This window comes from Colius striatus, chromosome 18 (assembly GCF_028858725.1).
Source record: "Colius striatus isolate bColStr4 chromosome 18, bColStr4.1.hap1, whole genome shotgun sequence".
NCBI classification, from domain to species: Eukaryota; Metazoa; Chordata; class Aves; order Coliiformes; family Coliidae; genus Colius; species Colius striatus.
Window position 1 is genome coordinate 6,715,114 of NC_084776.1, and position 15,352 is coordinate 6,730,465.

General features: G+C 56.5%; 1 protein-coding gene across 1 annotated transcript; it reads right to left on the reverse strand.

The window, feature by feature from the left end:
* Positions 1–1,515: 1,515 nt before the first annotated feature.
* On the reverse strand, positions 1,516–6,861 carry FADS6 (fatty acid desaturase 6). Its single transcript, XM_062011112.1, has 7 exons — positions 6,824–6,861; positions 6,261–6,616; positions 5,372–5,538; positions 4,714–4,894; positions 3,736–3,923; positions 2,984–3,163; positions 1,516–1,665 (listed from the first exon to the last, which is right to left on the reverse strand). The coding sequence occupies exons 1-7, from the start codon at positions 6,859–6,861 to the stop codon at positions 1,516–1,518; spliced, it is 1,260 nt and encodes a 419-aa protein (XP_061867096.1).
* Positions 6,862–15,352: the final 8,491 nt, after the last annotated feature.

The window sequence follows — 15,352 nt, forward strand, 5'->3', positions numbered from 1 at the left end:
CCTCCAGACCTGGCCTAACCCATGCTCAAAGGGATAGAATTTGCCCTTTGGATGTTTCACAATGACCTGGATCAATGAACCCATATGGGGCTGGTTAGAGGTGACATGGCAATGCCACCAGCCCACGGGCAGCAGCATCCCCCAGGCCCCAGCCCAGGATAAATCAATAATTCCCTATTTCTCATGTCAAAGGGGTCAGATCATAGATCCAAGGCCAGTTTCCCTGTCCCCAAGTCTGAATCTGCTACACAGGGAAACATCACGGCCATCCTGGCTCTAGCCCTATGTCACAGTGGCCACACAGGGACCCTTCCCTAGAGGCCGAGTCCCCATAGTTGGTAAAGGAGAATGGGGTAAGTGATGCTCATGGAAGGGCAATTATTAGGGGTTACCCTCTACAAACCCTTCCCCTGCTATGGGCCAGGGCACATTTGCAACATGGAGCCTTATAAATCCCAGTTGTGGGACTGGGGAAAGGGTTGAGCCTTGGTTGGGTGGACAGCAGGAACCAAGGAGCAAAACCCTACAAAGCCAAGGGCCAGCACTGACTCCTGCACTCATCCCTGTTGGGCCAGTTGCCTTCTGTGCTGCCAGCTCCTCACCACAATGCTGGGCTGGACTTTGCCACTGTTCTTGCAGGTCTGCAGTGGCAGAGCACCCCAGGAAAGCCAGGGACATCAGCCAGAGGAGGTTGAGACCAGCCACATGAGCATCCTGCCCACTGGCAGTGGCTCATTGAGCCAAGTTTACCCTTCCTAGACAGAGAAAGTTGCCCAAAGCCTGGAGACCTGCCTGCCTCTGGATGGTGATTCCCCTACTGAAGTCTTGCAGTAGCAATGACTGGGGTCACCTCCAGCACTCCAATACAGATAACCTCACATGGGTCTGACCCCAGCCCTGCCTTGGGCAGTGCAGGATACCAGTATGACTTGCTTCAGCAACAAAACCAAGTAATAAAGAAGATGCACTTCAATGTGTTAAGGCTGAATTGGCCAACTCATTGTTCCTAGAAGGGATTAGTTTATCCCAAAACCAGGCAAAGCACAGGCAGCAGTGACACAACCCCCACCTCATGATCCACCCTTTCTCTGAGCTCCTGACCACACATCTGCAGCTCTGTCCTACAGGTCACAGCATCTCTCAGCTGGGAACTGGCTTCAGATGCCCTGGACATGATGCCACATCCCTCCTGGTCCTGCTGTGGGGTGGCCTCAGCTGGCAGATGGGGGTTTTCCTCTCCAAGCATGAAAACACAGCTGATAAAACTAAGCTCTGGCTGGGAATAACTTGCAGGAAGACATCTCTTTTTCTGTCCCCAGTGTTACATCACCCAGTTCTCCTCCCATGATGGTTCTGTGCATCATTATCTAGCCAAAAAGCAAGACATTGGGGAGGGAGGTTTCCTACATGATGGCTTTATGGAGGTCTGTGTAGCCCCAATGCTGCTAAAACCATCCCTGAGGCAAGTCCCTGCAGGAAACAGCTCCTCCAAGCCCTGGGGCTCTGTCCTCATCCTCACTGGATGCCCACCAGCTCTGTGATGGGGGGAGCTTGGACCATCAGCTCCTCGTATCTGTGCAGGAAGAGCCGGAGCCGGGAGCTGTAGGTGTCCTCGTTGTATGGCAGCTTCTTCTGCTTCAGGTACTGGGAGACGATGGGCTTGATCTGCAAAGGCAACATCACCTCAGTGCAGCAAGTCCCAGTGTTTGCACAACTTCCCCAGCCCCAGGCATGGCTGAGCTCCCCACAAGGTGCCCAGAAAACCCAGCCCACGTGGATGGAGACAGCAGTGCCAGTGAAAATGAAGAGCAAGGTAGTTTCCTATTGCAGCAACACGGGGAGTTCACCCCAACAAAATGCCTTTGCAGAGCTCTGGATTAGGAGAGGTGTCCTAATGAGGCTTTAATGAGGACCAGCCACGCATGCTCATCGCTTGTTATCCTCACATGCCCACACATCTGGCTCAGTGGCAGAGCTGAGAGGCTGCCACCAGCTTAATTACTCCTTCCCTGCCACATGCCTTTGCAGGAGGCAGGTCCTACCAGCCCTGGGAGCCACAGCAAAGGGCATGACCTGAAACTCACTGCTGCTCCCACTCCCTCTACACTACATGAGACTCAAAATAGGTGCACAGCATTAAATCTCTGCTGAAGATCAGTGTATGGACCTGCCTTGGGGACCCTCTCAAGTTAGGACAGTGCTCAGAGCCCACAATTTGAACACACCCCAAGACTCAGAGCGACAAGTAAGGGCACAACCAAAATTACAGGAGGTTTGTCTGGTTGCCAGCTGAAGCAGAAGCCAGACTGCAGCGTGCTGGAGATGCTTTCCCAAGGGATGAGTTGGGAGGATCCCACACGGCAGGGACGCTGCTGCAGGCTGGAATTGAGACCAGAGGAAGGAGCAGGGAGATGAAACCCAGAGGGGATGGGAGTGGGAATGGAGGGAGGTGGGTTAGGAGCTGTTTTAAAGCAGTGAGAGGTCTCTAGCATGGAGCAAGAAGCACAGAGAGGGCCAGTGGCAGGGAGAGGAGGTGGTGGATAGAGCTTACAACAGTGTGGTGGAGAGATCATAGAATCCTTTTGGATGGAAGAGACCTTTAAGATCATCAAGTCCACACCATCCCCTCACCCTGACCAGCCCAGCACTAACCCACAGCCCTCAGCACCTCAGCTCCAGGGCTTTAAGATCCCTCCAGGGCTGGGCACTCCCCCAGCTCCCTGGGCAGCCTGGCACAGGGGCTGACACCCCTCTCAGGGAAACAGTTCTGCCTCAGCTCCAATTTCAACATCCCCTGGCACAACTTGAGGCTTTTTCCTCTTGTCCTGTCATTCATTACTGTGGAGAAAGACTGACCCCGACCTCACCACAGCCTCCTGTCAGGGACTTGTAGAGAATTATCAGCCTCCTCTTGTCAAACACAGATGGTCTCATCTCTGTGTCACCTCCCAACACACTCACCCTCCCCAAAGGACCATCTCACCTTCAGGCACATGTTGTCAGAGAGGTTAGGGAAGAGGTGATGCTCCACGTGGCAGCTGATGAGCGAGTGGCCGAAGGACCAGTCGAGCAGGGCGTTGCGGGGCAGGTTGAGGACCCCCAGGCTCATGAGGTGGATCCTCTTGGGCTTCCGATCGGCCGCGAACATGGGGAGGCCGATGTGCTGCAGGAGAGGCAGAGTGGGGACCCCACAGCACCCACCACAGCTCCCCAGCATCTTCCTGGCAGGGCCAACCGTGGCTCTGGCCATGAGAGGGCGCAACTGCTGAGCTGCACTTTGGGCTTTGGTTGCCGACCCCAGAGCTGACTCATGCCTAACATTACTTCATCCTGTGCTTGTCTGTCCATGGAGTCACCGAGGAGCACCTGGGCCCTGTCCCCCCAACACACCCACACTTGCAGCCACCAACCTCTCACCATCCCAGGGCCTGTAACACCAGCTACACCAACACCTGCAAGCACGCCAACTCCCCAGTCCTGCAAACCACGGCAGAGGACATCAGCCCTTCACACCTACCTGCCCTGACCTTCTCCCAGGGCCACCACTTTCCACCCCAGCACCACACCACCAGCCTGACCCTCCCCGTGATGACATCAGCACAAGGGATGTGACAACTGAGGCCATCTGCCTCAAGCTGACACCAGCCCCAGGCAGCAGCGTCAGGGCTACGTCACCGACTGGTGACTGGTCTGTCTCCAGCACTGTCACGACACCTCAGAGCTTCAGGTCTCTACCTGGAAGATGTTGACGTGGATGTAGGGATGTGCCAGGAGGGAGCGGGTGAGCAGCATGCAGAGCAGGGCAGACCACTGGGACTGGAAGCCTGAGACGTGGAGCAGCAGCCAGTAATGGCAATAAAGACCCAGAAACATGCAGCAGAGGGTCCGCAGAGCTGCTTTCCACTCCACGTTCCTCAGCAAATCTGTGTGAGGAAAAAGAGGCAGCACATGGGCAAAGTGCTGATGCTTCCCCAGGACTGTTGCTCCAGCAGCCAGGCTGCCTGGTACCTGGCAAACCTACAGCCCAGCCCATTCTTTATCTCCCTCTCCTCATTCTCCAGGTTGGTCCAAACCTCCCAGCATCGCTGACTTGCTCATTTTTGGGACTGGGGCCCAAAGCCCTCCCAAGGCAGACGCTCCAGCCATACATCACCACACAGGGCTTTGGCTGCATCTTCACTTCTTACAACTCACCAAGTTATCTTCTGCACTTCTGGCCTTGCCCAGAGCTGTGTTCTCAGCCCAACAGGACAGGCTTCCTCAGCCTCTTACTGCCTTGAGCCACTGCCTTACCTGCCCAAGCTCATTGCAACCCAGTCTCTGTAGACCCCTTTCCCTCCAACAGCCAGCAAAATCACAGTGACACTCTGCTGAGAGACCTACATCAACACTGAACGCTGCCATGGCCAAGGCTCCAAATTAAAAGAGCAGATTTCAGGTACTTCAGGCTCATGATGGCTTTTTGCCAGAGCTTTCAACACTCAACAGGAAAATGTGTTTTCTGAGAACAGCAGAAAGGAGAGGTGCAGCACATGTCTTTGCTGGAACTGATGCAACATCATCTGCCTCTGCTGCAGCCCCATGTCCCACCCTGGGCTGGCATGCTTAATTTGATGCCTCCAAACAAAGCAAGACCCTTGGTTAGGGTGGGACCTGAAGGGAAACAAGCTCACCATACCCAACATCCCATCCCAAGGTGGCTGGGACACGTACCAAGAGCAACCAGGGGGGTTATGATGGGCACCGCGAGAGGAGCGATGAACATGTAGACGTAGCGGTTGAGGAAAGGAAGCTTCCAGGTGCTGGAGTCCCCCAGGCCGATGACATTGGTGTAGCCATGGTGGATCTTCACGTGGTTGTAGGTGCCCTGCTCAGCTGTGAATGCTGAGCAGAGCTGGGATGGAAGAGAAAGGAGAGGCAATGCCTATAGCTGTGACACTGCCTGGCTTGGACTCAAGGGAGAGGCACCCAGGGGAGACACTCTGCACCCCACGGGATCCAAACCAGTCTGGAAATGGACTTCTTGGGCACTGGAAACCGTTCCCACCATTCCCTGTAATACATTATGCTGCTCTACAGCCCCATGGCCAAGGGGACCAACAGAAAATCCCACGGCCCAAGACACCACAGGGGCCCTCACCCGCCACCCCACTGTCTCCAGGCAAAGCCCTTCAACAGGGACATTCCTGATGCTCCCTGGTGTAGCATCACTTCTCATTTAACCCTCTCCCATATGGATCAGATAAGAGTTTGGATCCATCTCATCTTTCAATGGCTATTCCTGAAGGGCTTATGGGGCTGATGGACCTTTTGACAGACTTTTCTGATGGGGCTTTCGGGCTGCCACCCAAACTCCCCTGACCTCACTCACCTCAATGAAGAAGATGGCCCACACTTTGCCCCAGGACTTGGACTCGGTCAAGGCATTGTGGCTGGCCAGGTGGCTGCCCTTCACAGTCAGGGTGTGATGCACCACACCGAGGGTGAGGATACCCACCAGGAAGGGGATGAACTGTGCTGACCGCAGGCACAGGAACCCTGCAGAGCAACCAGCCAGGCAGCACCTCAGCCACACACACGTACTGCAGCTCTCCTCGCCTCCTCACCAAAGCTGGAGGTGTTGCTACATCCAAATATGCCAGAGGCTGCCCTAAACCTGTTTTGCAGATGTGGTGACAGGTATTTAAACTGCCCAAGCCGGAAAGCTTCCCCCTGCAGCACCCTGTGCCACCAGACCGGCCACGCTTGCCATCGTGTCACTTCCAGCCACGATGGCACCAGGTCCCACCCCACAGCTCTGGCTGGAATACCACTGGTGACAAATATGACCCTGCCAGGATCTCAGCATCCCAAGGAGTTCAAAAGCAGGAGAAGGTACCAGCTGCAGCTGTCCTGCTGGTGCCTCGTGGGCAGCCATGTCCCCCCGCCACAGCCAGGGCCACTGTCACCAGGACCACCAGGATTTCCCAGCCCCAAGGTGGGGCACAGAGGGGGTTCACTGCTCCCTGTCCTGCCCTGTGCCCATCTGCCCAGGCACCATCTCCTCACTCCAGGCTCTACCCTGGGTGCCAATGCCACCCGCTGTGGGTTTCCTGCGGGATCAGGGTGCCCCATGACACAGGGTGAAGGGGTTAACTCTGGCTTTGTTTTAGGCTGCTAATAGGCTTCCAGCACACTAAAAAAAAAATCTGCTGTGAGGAAACAAGACACCCTCTGGGCACAATTTGGGGGGGGGGGGGGGGTGCTAAGGCCCGGGTTACCTGCAGGGAGGAGGAGGAAGCTGCAGGTGAGGATGCTGATGTCCAAGCCGTGCCGTTCCCACCAGCTACTGCTCTTCACCACCGTCTGCACCAGCTCCGAGAGCTCGGTCATCAGGGCTTCCTCCCGCCGCCCCGGCTCCTCCTCCGCCGGCTGCAGGGACCCCCCAGGGCTCCCAGCGCCGGCCCCCAGCACCGGCTCGCAGCCGGCTGCCGTCGCCTCTGTCCTGCAGCCACCGGGAGCTGCCGTGCCCGGGGATGGGGGGTTCTCCGTCCCGCCCGGCCGGAGGGTACCGCTGACCTCGCCGTTGACCCGCTGTCCCCTCCGCCTCACCGGGTCCCCATCCTCTGGCATCTCCCTGCCAAACAGAGGCACCGCAGGGTAAGAGCCCGCCCCGCAGCACCCGGGCAGACGGGCTTCGCGGCTCCGGCCGAAGGACGCGGGAAGGGCAGCGATGGAAAAAAATCACCCAGAGGAGCACGTAGCCAGAGAAGACGCGCCGGAGAGCCCGTCAGCCTTCCTCCCCAGGGACAGCCCAGCATGGCCAGCACAGCCCCCGACTCACCGCGGCCCCGGCTCGGGGGCTGTCCCGGCGCTGGCCATCTCGGGGCAGCCGGCCGAGCGCGTCCCGCACCGCACACGGGTGCTACGGGCGCGGTACGGCAGCGATTGCAGATGGGAGGAGCGGGGCAGGAGGAGGAGAGCGAATGCAGATTGGCAACGGCAATAATCCGCCTCGGCGGCTCATTTCGGGGAGCAGCCGGCGCGGCGGGGCCGTGGGAAGGACACGCGGGTGGGAAGGACACGCGGAGAGGGCAGCGCGGGATGGAAGGAGCGGAAAAAAGGATGGAGAGAGGCGGTGGAAACGCTGGAGGTGAAGGAGCCGAGTGCCAGAAATAGCCCCGAGAAACCCAAGCGGAGCGCCGGGGATGGGGATTGGGTTTCGCTCCTGCCGGGCAGTAAGAGCAAACGTTGCCCATTCCGCGAGGGAGCCGTTTTGGGGAGAAAACCAGCGTTTTTCACACCGAGGAGCAGGCTGTGGGAAGGAGAGGCAGTGCACGGCTGCGCGGATGCTTGCCCCAGCCACTTGCACATTCCTCTGTGCTGGGGGGCAGGACACTGAGCCCAGGGGTACCAAACCTGTGCCAAGCAGCTGTGACACCCAGCCCTGACCCCCACAAGGTCACTCTTCTTTTCTAGGGTGTTTTCAGGGAGTTCCTAAGAATTTCCTCCCTTTTCCATCACTGCCTCCCAACTAATCACCCAGGCACAGCACAGGCACCCTGAAAGTCTGGGGAATACTCATGCACACACTGAGACCTCTGAAATCCATTTCTTTACAGAGCAAGGCTAAAGACACATCACTTCTTGCTGAGGCACACCTGGGACTTCTTCTTGCTTTGTTGCTTCTCCTTATGATAATCCAAATCACCTTGACTGAAGCATCAAAACCTCAGTGACCTGAGTAAACTCAGGCAGGGCTGGCTTGCTGTACCCATCAGTGGGGTACCCCAGCCCCAACCTGAGGGCTCAGCACCTCCAGTAACTTGACAGTGTCTTAACAAGGAAGCAAACCTTGCACCCAAGTTGTACCAGACCCCACGGGATTGGCCTCATACCCTGAGAAAAACCTAATAATGATTAAAGATACCACACCAGCTGCAAAATGGGCAGAGCTGAGGGTGCATTAGGGACCTGCTGAGGTTTCATTTCTACTGTAAGTGCTTGTGTTATGAAAGATCATGAACAGAACCAGGGGCATGAAGGAATTGCAACAGCATCCCAATGCCAGCAGGCTGCAGGGTGGCAATTCACACGGATTGCAGCACAGCTTTCATCATCTGCTCATTAAAGAGGGGAGTCCATGGCGAGGAGAGCACCCATGGGTGCTGGTGGGCCAGGGGGAGGGAGTGAGAGACTCAAAAGGCACATCAGGTGAGGCTGCTGGATCTGCTCCCAAACAATGCTTTCAGTACCTTACAGAGTCACAGAGCTGTTCTGGTTGGAAAAGAGCATTAAGAGACCAACCACTGAGCTCACACTTACCCACAGCACCTCAGCTCCCTGGCTTTGCAATAGCTCCAGCGCTGGGGACTCCCCCACCTCCCTGGGCAGCTCAATTCCCCTTCGATTTCCCACCCCATGCAATCCTACAGCCTGGGATCTCAGGGATAAAAGAGCAAATGCTGACTTGGCTCTTGCACCCTCTGTGCAAACACCTCCAGTTTAGCAGGAAAAACACAATAAGGACTCAAAAATCCTGGGGCACAGCAGGAGGGTTGGAGGGGATCAGGGTAATCCCCCAAGCAGGGAGATCTGACTCTGAGGCCACCTCACCCCAGGCAACCCTGAGGATCAAGTCCCCACTGTTCCCCTCATCCAACCTTCTCTGCATCCAGGACCAAGCCCAGCCCCAGCTGGCACCTGGAACAAATTTGGCCCCCAGCAGAATCCTTCCATGTCACTGCTTCCAAACTGGGAAAATGGATCATTTTGGCATAACACAAGGGCACATGTGCCAGGCTGGCAGGACTCAACAACCACAAGCACTCCTCACTGACACCCCTGGGGTTCCCTCAGCCCCTTGAGCCCTCTGCAACCCCCAAAGGGCTATTTCCAACCCCACATTCAGGAGCTGTTTGCTGACTTTTGTTTGCAAAAGTTGCAGTATTTTCACCCCAGGTACAACACTGTGGTGGGGGGCAGAGCTCCCTTGGCACTTCCTGCAGCCCTACAACTATCTGCACACCCTCCTCCTCTAGGGAGGAAGGAGCAGACTGCAAGGGCTGCCAATGGCACTGGGACAGCACCAGCTCCACTGACTGCCACAGGCAGACCTCAAACCCTCCCTTCCCCCAACACATAGGCTGCAGAGATTTGCTTTTTTTAATGCCTAGGTTTGGGTGGGGTTCCCCCCTCCTCTTTCAGGCCAAGCACATTTGGGTAATTAACTTAATCAGGGATTAATTACCACCATTCCCTCCCTGGCAAGGAGAGCTTAAGTATCATCCTCTTTGCCTGCTGGGGCTACTGGGTCCTGGAGGAGGAGAAGTTTGAGGGGGTTTAACACCTCACCCCATCCCTGAGCCTGATGGCTGTGCAAAGAGCTTCATCTCCCTTGTTCTATCACCCCCAAAAGCAGTCTCATCCCCATAAATTCAGGCTCTGGCAGAAGGACGCTTGGCCCGTCCTGGGCTCAATGGCCAAGCAGCTCCCACAGCTCATCCACCTACCCTGGAGACGCCCCACAGCCAGCCAGGGCACCCAAACCCTCCCTCTCTGGGGCTGTGAGGTGAGAATAGTGTGAAGGAGGAGCTGGGGAGCCTTGGGGCAGGCAGCACAGGCAGCTCCAGCTCCATGCACCAGCTGTTCTCACTGTCATTTTGCCAAGAGGGAGGGCTGCTCAGCCCTGGGATGGCAGGCTCCAAAAAGAGGAGACCTTGTCTCATCCATGTGCCAAGGCCAGGAGCAATTAGTGAGTGTGCCAGGGGTGTCACAGCCACCAAGCCTCAGCCTGTGGATGCAAAGTCACCTCTCAGGGCCAAACACCTTGTGTGCAGCCACAGCCTGTCTCCAAGGGCTGCTGGTGCCAGACGGGGACGGGGCTGGCGGGGACACCAAGGTGTCAGCTCCATGCAGGGCTGTTCAGTAGCCACATGCTCCCAGCCCTGCCAGGACAGGGTAAGGCTGTGTTTTTCACCTTAAATAAATCCACCCTCAAGCCATGTCATTGTTTGCAAGGCACAAACAGCCACTTCAGGTGACAGAAAACTTCCCGCTCTGCTCAGCAGCTCCGGGAAGCAGCTGGGTGCTGGCACTGGCTAATCTGGCTGCTGTGTTTGCACCGGATGGCAGCGAGACGGGGCAGGGACAGGCACACTGCCCTGTGCCAGGGCAGCCAGGGGCTGTCAGGAGCCACTGAGCATGGAGGCCAATGGTCTCAGCCAAGCTCTATGTTGGTCCAGGGCTCCGTGTGTCATTCACACCATCCTTTGCCTTGCTGCCATGTTCCTGATTGAGTTCCAGATGGGTGCTGGGGGATTCACACGTAGGGAATCGCTTTACTGAACCTTAACAATGTTCACCCTGGGGTAAGAAGAGCTGGGATTTAATAGCTAGGTAGGGAGACGTTGGCTTAGCTCAGTGCTGCAAGTTTAAAGACCACATGATGTGGCAGGACCTGAACCCTCCCAGGTATGGGGCTGGGACCATGGTTCTCCAGACCCTGGTTGGGTTAGTGAGCTCCTGGACCATGAGCACCCTACGCTTGCAGAATGGAGATGGACCCATAGGACTGCCCATGCAAAGCCCTGGAGAGGAGGAGGCTGAGGGGAGACATGAACACTCTTTACAACTTCCTGACAGGAGGCTGCAGTGAGGTAGAGGTTGGTCTCTGCTGCCCAGTAATGAATGACAGGACAAGAGGCTCAAGTTGCCCCAGGGGAGGTTGAGATTGGAGCTGAGGAAGAACTTTTCCCTGAGAGGGCTGTCAGCCCCTGTGCCAGGCTGCCCAGGAGTGCCCAGCCCTGGAGGGATCCCAAAGCCATGGAGCTGAGGTGCTGAGGGCTGTGGGTCAGTGGTGGGCTGGGCAGGGTGAGGGGAGGGCTGGGACTCCCCTTCAAGGGCTTTTCCAACCAAGATGATTCTGTGATTCTCTGATTGCTGGGATGGGATCCCTCAGCCCTCTGGGGGGTTGGTGAGAGGGCTCAGCCGTGCCTTGGTGGCACTGCCAGTGGCACCTCGGGAGCCGGAGCCCGCAGCATCCGCGCCGTGTGCCCACGTTGGGTAACACCAGCCCAGGCTGTGACGCCAGGATCAAGGGGTGGGGGCAAGCAGTTTCGGTCAGGGCAAGAGCAGAGGCACCCAAACCAGTGATTACCTTCACCCTGAGCTGCTAAGTAGAGGAAGTCTGTGATTAGTTGACACCTCCAGCCAGGCCTTGGAAATGAAGCCGGGCTGGAGCAGGGGGTGGATGACAATGGCTTTATTCACTGATGATATATAAAACTGAAAACACAGCTGAGGCTGGATCAGGATATTCCCACGGTGCTGGTGGAAAGGGCCAGGGATGGATATGCAGTGAGTCCCTAGAGGTATTTGGGGTGCTCATGGGCAAAGGATGGGTTTTGGGGATGTGATTTCGAGCTCTGGGCAGGGATGTCTACGTTTGTGCTGGGTTTGGTTTTTGTGTGTGATTTGCTTTGAATAACTCTCCTGCTGCTGATGTGGGTCCCCCCTGGCCCTGGAGCCTTGGGAAGGCTCATTCCCGAGCTTCAGGTTTCTGGTGTTTGTAGATGGCTACAGAAAAAGGGAGAAGGAAGATGGGTGCTGACACTAGGTGTGTGTCCAGCCCCACACGAGGGAGAGCCTTCCACTCACAATCACTGAATCATTTTGGTTGGAAAAGCCCTTGAAGCTCATGGAGTCCAACCTCTCCAAGCCCACCACTAACCCATGGCCCTCAGCACCTCAGCTACACAGCTTTCAAATACTCCCCAGTTCCTCAGCAGACTTGTGCTCCAGCCCCTTCCCCAGCTCCAGTGCCCATCCCTGGACACGCTCCAGCCCCTCAGTGTCTTTCTTGCAGTGAGGGGCCGGACACTGAACACAGCCTCACCAGTACAGGGGCACAATCAATCAGTGCCCTGCTCCTGCTGGCCACATTGCTTCTGACACAAGCCAGGATGCCATTGGCCTCCTTGGCCACCTGGGCACACTGCTGCCTCATTCTCAGCCGCTGTCAATTAACACCCCCAGCACCCTGATGAGTCTGGAGGAGGGAACCAGCCATTGCTCCAGTGACCAGAAAGATGCTCCTGAGTGCAATGCTGCACTTCCAGTCCTCAGAAATGAAAGACATTTTTCCTTGTAGCCACAGCACTGCCTAACCCCAGTCCCCACCCCCAGGTTCCCTCCTGGTCCCAGGCCAGAGCCCCTGGTTTGGCCACACACACCGGCACCCGTCCCACCGGCTCCCCTGCAGCCACCCACACGAAACTTTTCCTGCTCAGTGCAGGTGGAGTAACTCCAGGCTCCAGTTAGTGACTCCAAGCTCCATCCTCTGCCCTCTCTAGGAAAGAGAGATGTCTCCAACCAGCTCAGCATGCAGAGGGAGGACGAGGACCCTGGTGAGGCTGCGCTGGGGACAGCAATTCCTGGCACTTTTGGCCTGGGGCTGATCCATGGCCAAGCATGGATTGCTTGCCAGAGCTTTTGCACAGCTTTTACACAGCTGCTTTTACAGGCCAGCTCTCCCTGCCAGCTTCACAGGCCAGAGGGAAAAGGGGGTGGGAGGGAGGGTAATGCTTGGGGCCAAAACCTTCTTGCCTTCTCTCCCAGGAATATTTGGACATGCTCTGGTGGGGCCATTATGTTTGCCCAGTTTAAGAAACCAGAGCTAAGGTGGGCACAGACCAGCATCTGTGTCTTGACTCCATCACTGCTCTTTGTGAGATCAGGAGATGCTGAACTCAAGGAAATCAGGAATTCCTGCAAGACAGAAAGTTCCCTGCCCATTAAGAAGCCCATGCACAGCTTTAACTGGCAAGAGGAGGGGTTGCACAGTGCTGTCCCCGTGCCCAAGATGGGCATCGTCCTCCACTGAGCATGGGTCCATGCTCTACTCTGGCACAGTGGGTTGGTATCACCCTGGGTGCAAACAGCAATTGGGTGTTGTGGTGCCTGGGCAGGTGGCTGCTCCCCCAGCGCTGGGGCCGGAGCGGAGGGGAGGGCAGCCGAGGCTGTGCCCGGGAGGCAGAGCTTGGAAGGGAGTGAGCTGCCTGGCTGGGGTGGGAAGCCAACGTGCTGCGTCACTCCTTCGGCCTGGAAATTTGGTTGAGAGCCAAAGGGCTGCCCAAATGCAGTTGGACTCCAAGAAGACACCCTCCTCTGCCCAGGTCTCACTCGGTTGTACCTGCTTCTCTGGTTTTGGATGGTTGAGCCAAGGGGCTGGGCACAGGGGCAGCAGTCCCAGCTCCATCGGGCACAGATGGGCTCCATCTCCCTGCCAGCTTCAGGGACACATCCAGCTGATAACCCTGTGTGTCCTCCCAGCCCATGGGCAAGGAGGAGCAACGTTCTGGGGCTGAACTGATCCAAGCTGGGCACGGGCACCCACCCGCCCCTGCCTCCCACGGGTGCCACCACACCAAGGGCAGTTTGTGTTTCTTCTTCCAGGCGAGTTCCCAGATGCACCCTGCCAGCCAGAGGCATAACTCACACAAAGCTATTTCATCAGCACGGCTGGACCCATAAAACCAGTTGGCTTGGAAAAACAGGGACTCTTCTAATGATACCTTTGGAGCAGTGGTGCTCCGGATCACAGTCCACCAAGGGAATATGTGGAGGAGCCCAGAGGAGGTTGTGGGTCAGCTCTGGCTGGCATACAGCTGTATCCTCATCCCTGCCAGCAGCACTGGGTGAAGGAGCCAACCTCCATCCCCAAAATGCCTGAAAACTGGTATTTTCCAGCCTCCTTGGAAAACACCACCACCAGGAAAGCTGCTAATCCTGCAATTGCCTTTGCCACAAAAGCAAAGTCTCCCCAGCCTTGTTCCTCCAGCTCTTCCCTTCCCACCATCAGCAGTTGCAGGCAAATCCACAGTGCTGCTCCTTAATCCCAGCCCGAGGAAGCAGGAGCCACCCTGACCTGAGCAACCTCAGCCACGCATTTTATGACCAAGTTGGTTGAGGTCTGGCTGGGATCAGGGTCAGGGCTGCTGGAGCTCACTGCTGGCCAGAGGGCAAAGTGGGGCAAAGCAAAAGAGGGAGGAGGCCCATGAAGAAAAAACAAAAGGGCTTTGAATAGAAACCAGGTTAGGGCTAAACTGTGGGAGGTAGGAGCTGTTGTGGCTGGTGGAGCTGGCTGCCACCACCAGCCAAGGGTCAGCATCCTCAGCAAGTCTGTAGGGTTGCCACTCCTCCAGTTTTGGGTTGGAGGGTGCAGAGGTGAAAGGGGCTGCAGAGACAAGCCTGGGTGGAAAGAGATGAGCTCAGCCCTAAAACCATCCCTTCATCACACAAAGGTTCTTTTGGTCCATCAGCAGTGTGCAGTTAGTGGTTGGACTTGATCTTAAAGGTCTTTTCCAACTGAAATGATTCTATGGTCAGATGGCCAGGGCTTGGGGCTGCCCCTCTGCAGGGTCCTTGCTGTCCCAAGAGAGCTACATCTCAGCAGTGGGATGGAGGCACCAGGTAGCAGAAAAAGGAGTTGATTTTTTTCCCCTTTCTTCCTGAACGGGAAAAGAACAATCAACAAGGAACCAAGCAATGAGCAAGGTGAGATAAGATCAGCCTCCAGTACCAACCTCCTCTGTGGCACTCAAAGAGGAAGGACAACCACGGCCAGGCACTTGGCACAGCCTGGAGCTTTCCCTCAAAATGTGCAGAGGGCTCACAAGGTGCCACTGGCACCAGCCCAGCACCCACCAGCCCGGGGATCCACCAGCAAACACGGGAGCCCTGGCAGGGCTGCAGCCAGGTGGTGCCAGGCAGGGAGCTGAGAGCAGGGTTTAGGGAGCTGGGGGCAGTTCTGGGAGCAGGGTGCTGCTTTCCAGCACGTGGCAATAGGTGATGGCCCTGGAAAAACAGGCAATTAGCTGGAAAAGTGGTGACTAAGACTCATGTTTTGTTGAGAAAAGGGGTGAAACCATCCTCCTGGGAGCTGATGGAAAGTTTCCTGGGAGCCCCGGAGATTCAGCCTGTATGTAAGCTGATGGCTTTCCTCAGCCCATGGACCACGTGTCTACCCAATATTCCACTCCATCTCCTCCAGACTGGGAGGAAAGCTGCTGTTAACCATGCCAAAAAGCATCCCCATGAGCTCCAACTTTCCCAAGCAGGAGGTTCTCCTTCCCCATAGGGTAAAGTCCTATGGCCAACATCACCTCTCAGTAAGACAAGTCCACAGCATTATGGTGAGTGGGTTCCTGTGCCCATGCCCTGGCCCCTGGAAGCACCAGGCACATTCCCCTCAGCCCTTGGGCAGGCTCTGGTCAGCCAGGGTGGGGAGGACATCTAAAGATAGATGCCAAGTGCTCTAGCTCTCCCTCCTTTATTTGCCTGACAATTTGAGAGAAGAAACAGTGTAAAAAGG

Excerpts from the sequence above, each read along its gene's own strand:
- FADS6 (XM_062011112.1), bottom strand. The coding sequence starts at position 6,861 with ATGGCCAGCGCCGGGACAGCCCCCGAGCCGGGGCCGCG. Across the intron at positions 4,895-5,371 it reads GGGCCATCTTCTTCATTGAG|CTCTGCTCAGCATTCACAGC; the intron begins GTGAGTGAGGTC and ends CTTCCATCCCAG. Across the intron at positions 3,924-4,713 it reads AACCCCCCTGGTTGCTCTTG|ATTTGCTGAGGAACGTGGAG; the intron begins GTACGTGTCCCA and ends TTCCTCACACAG.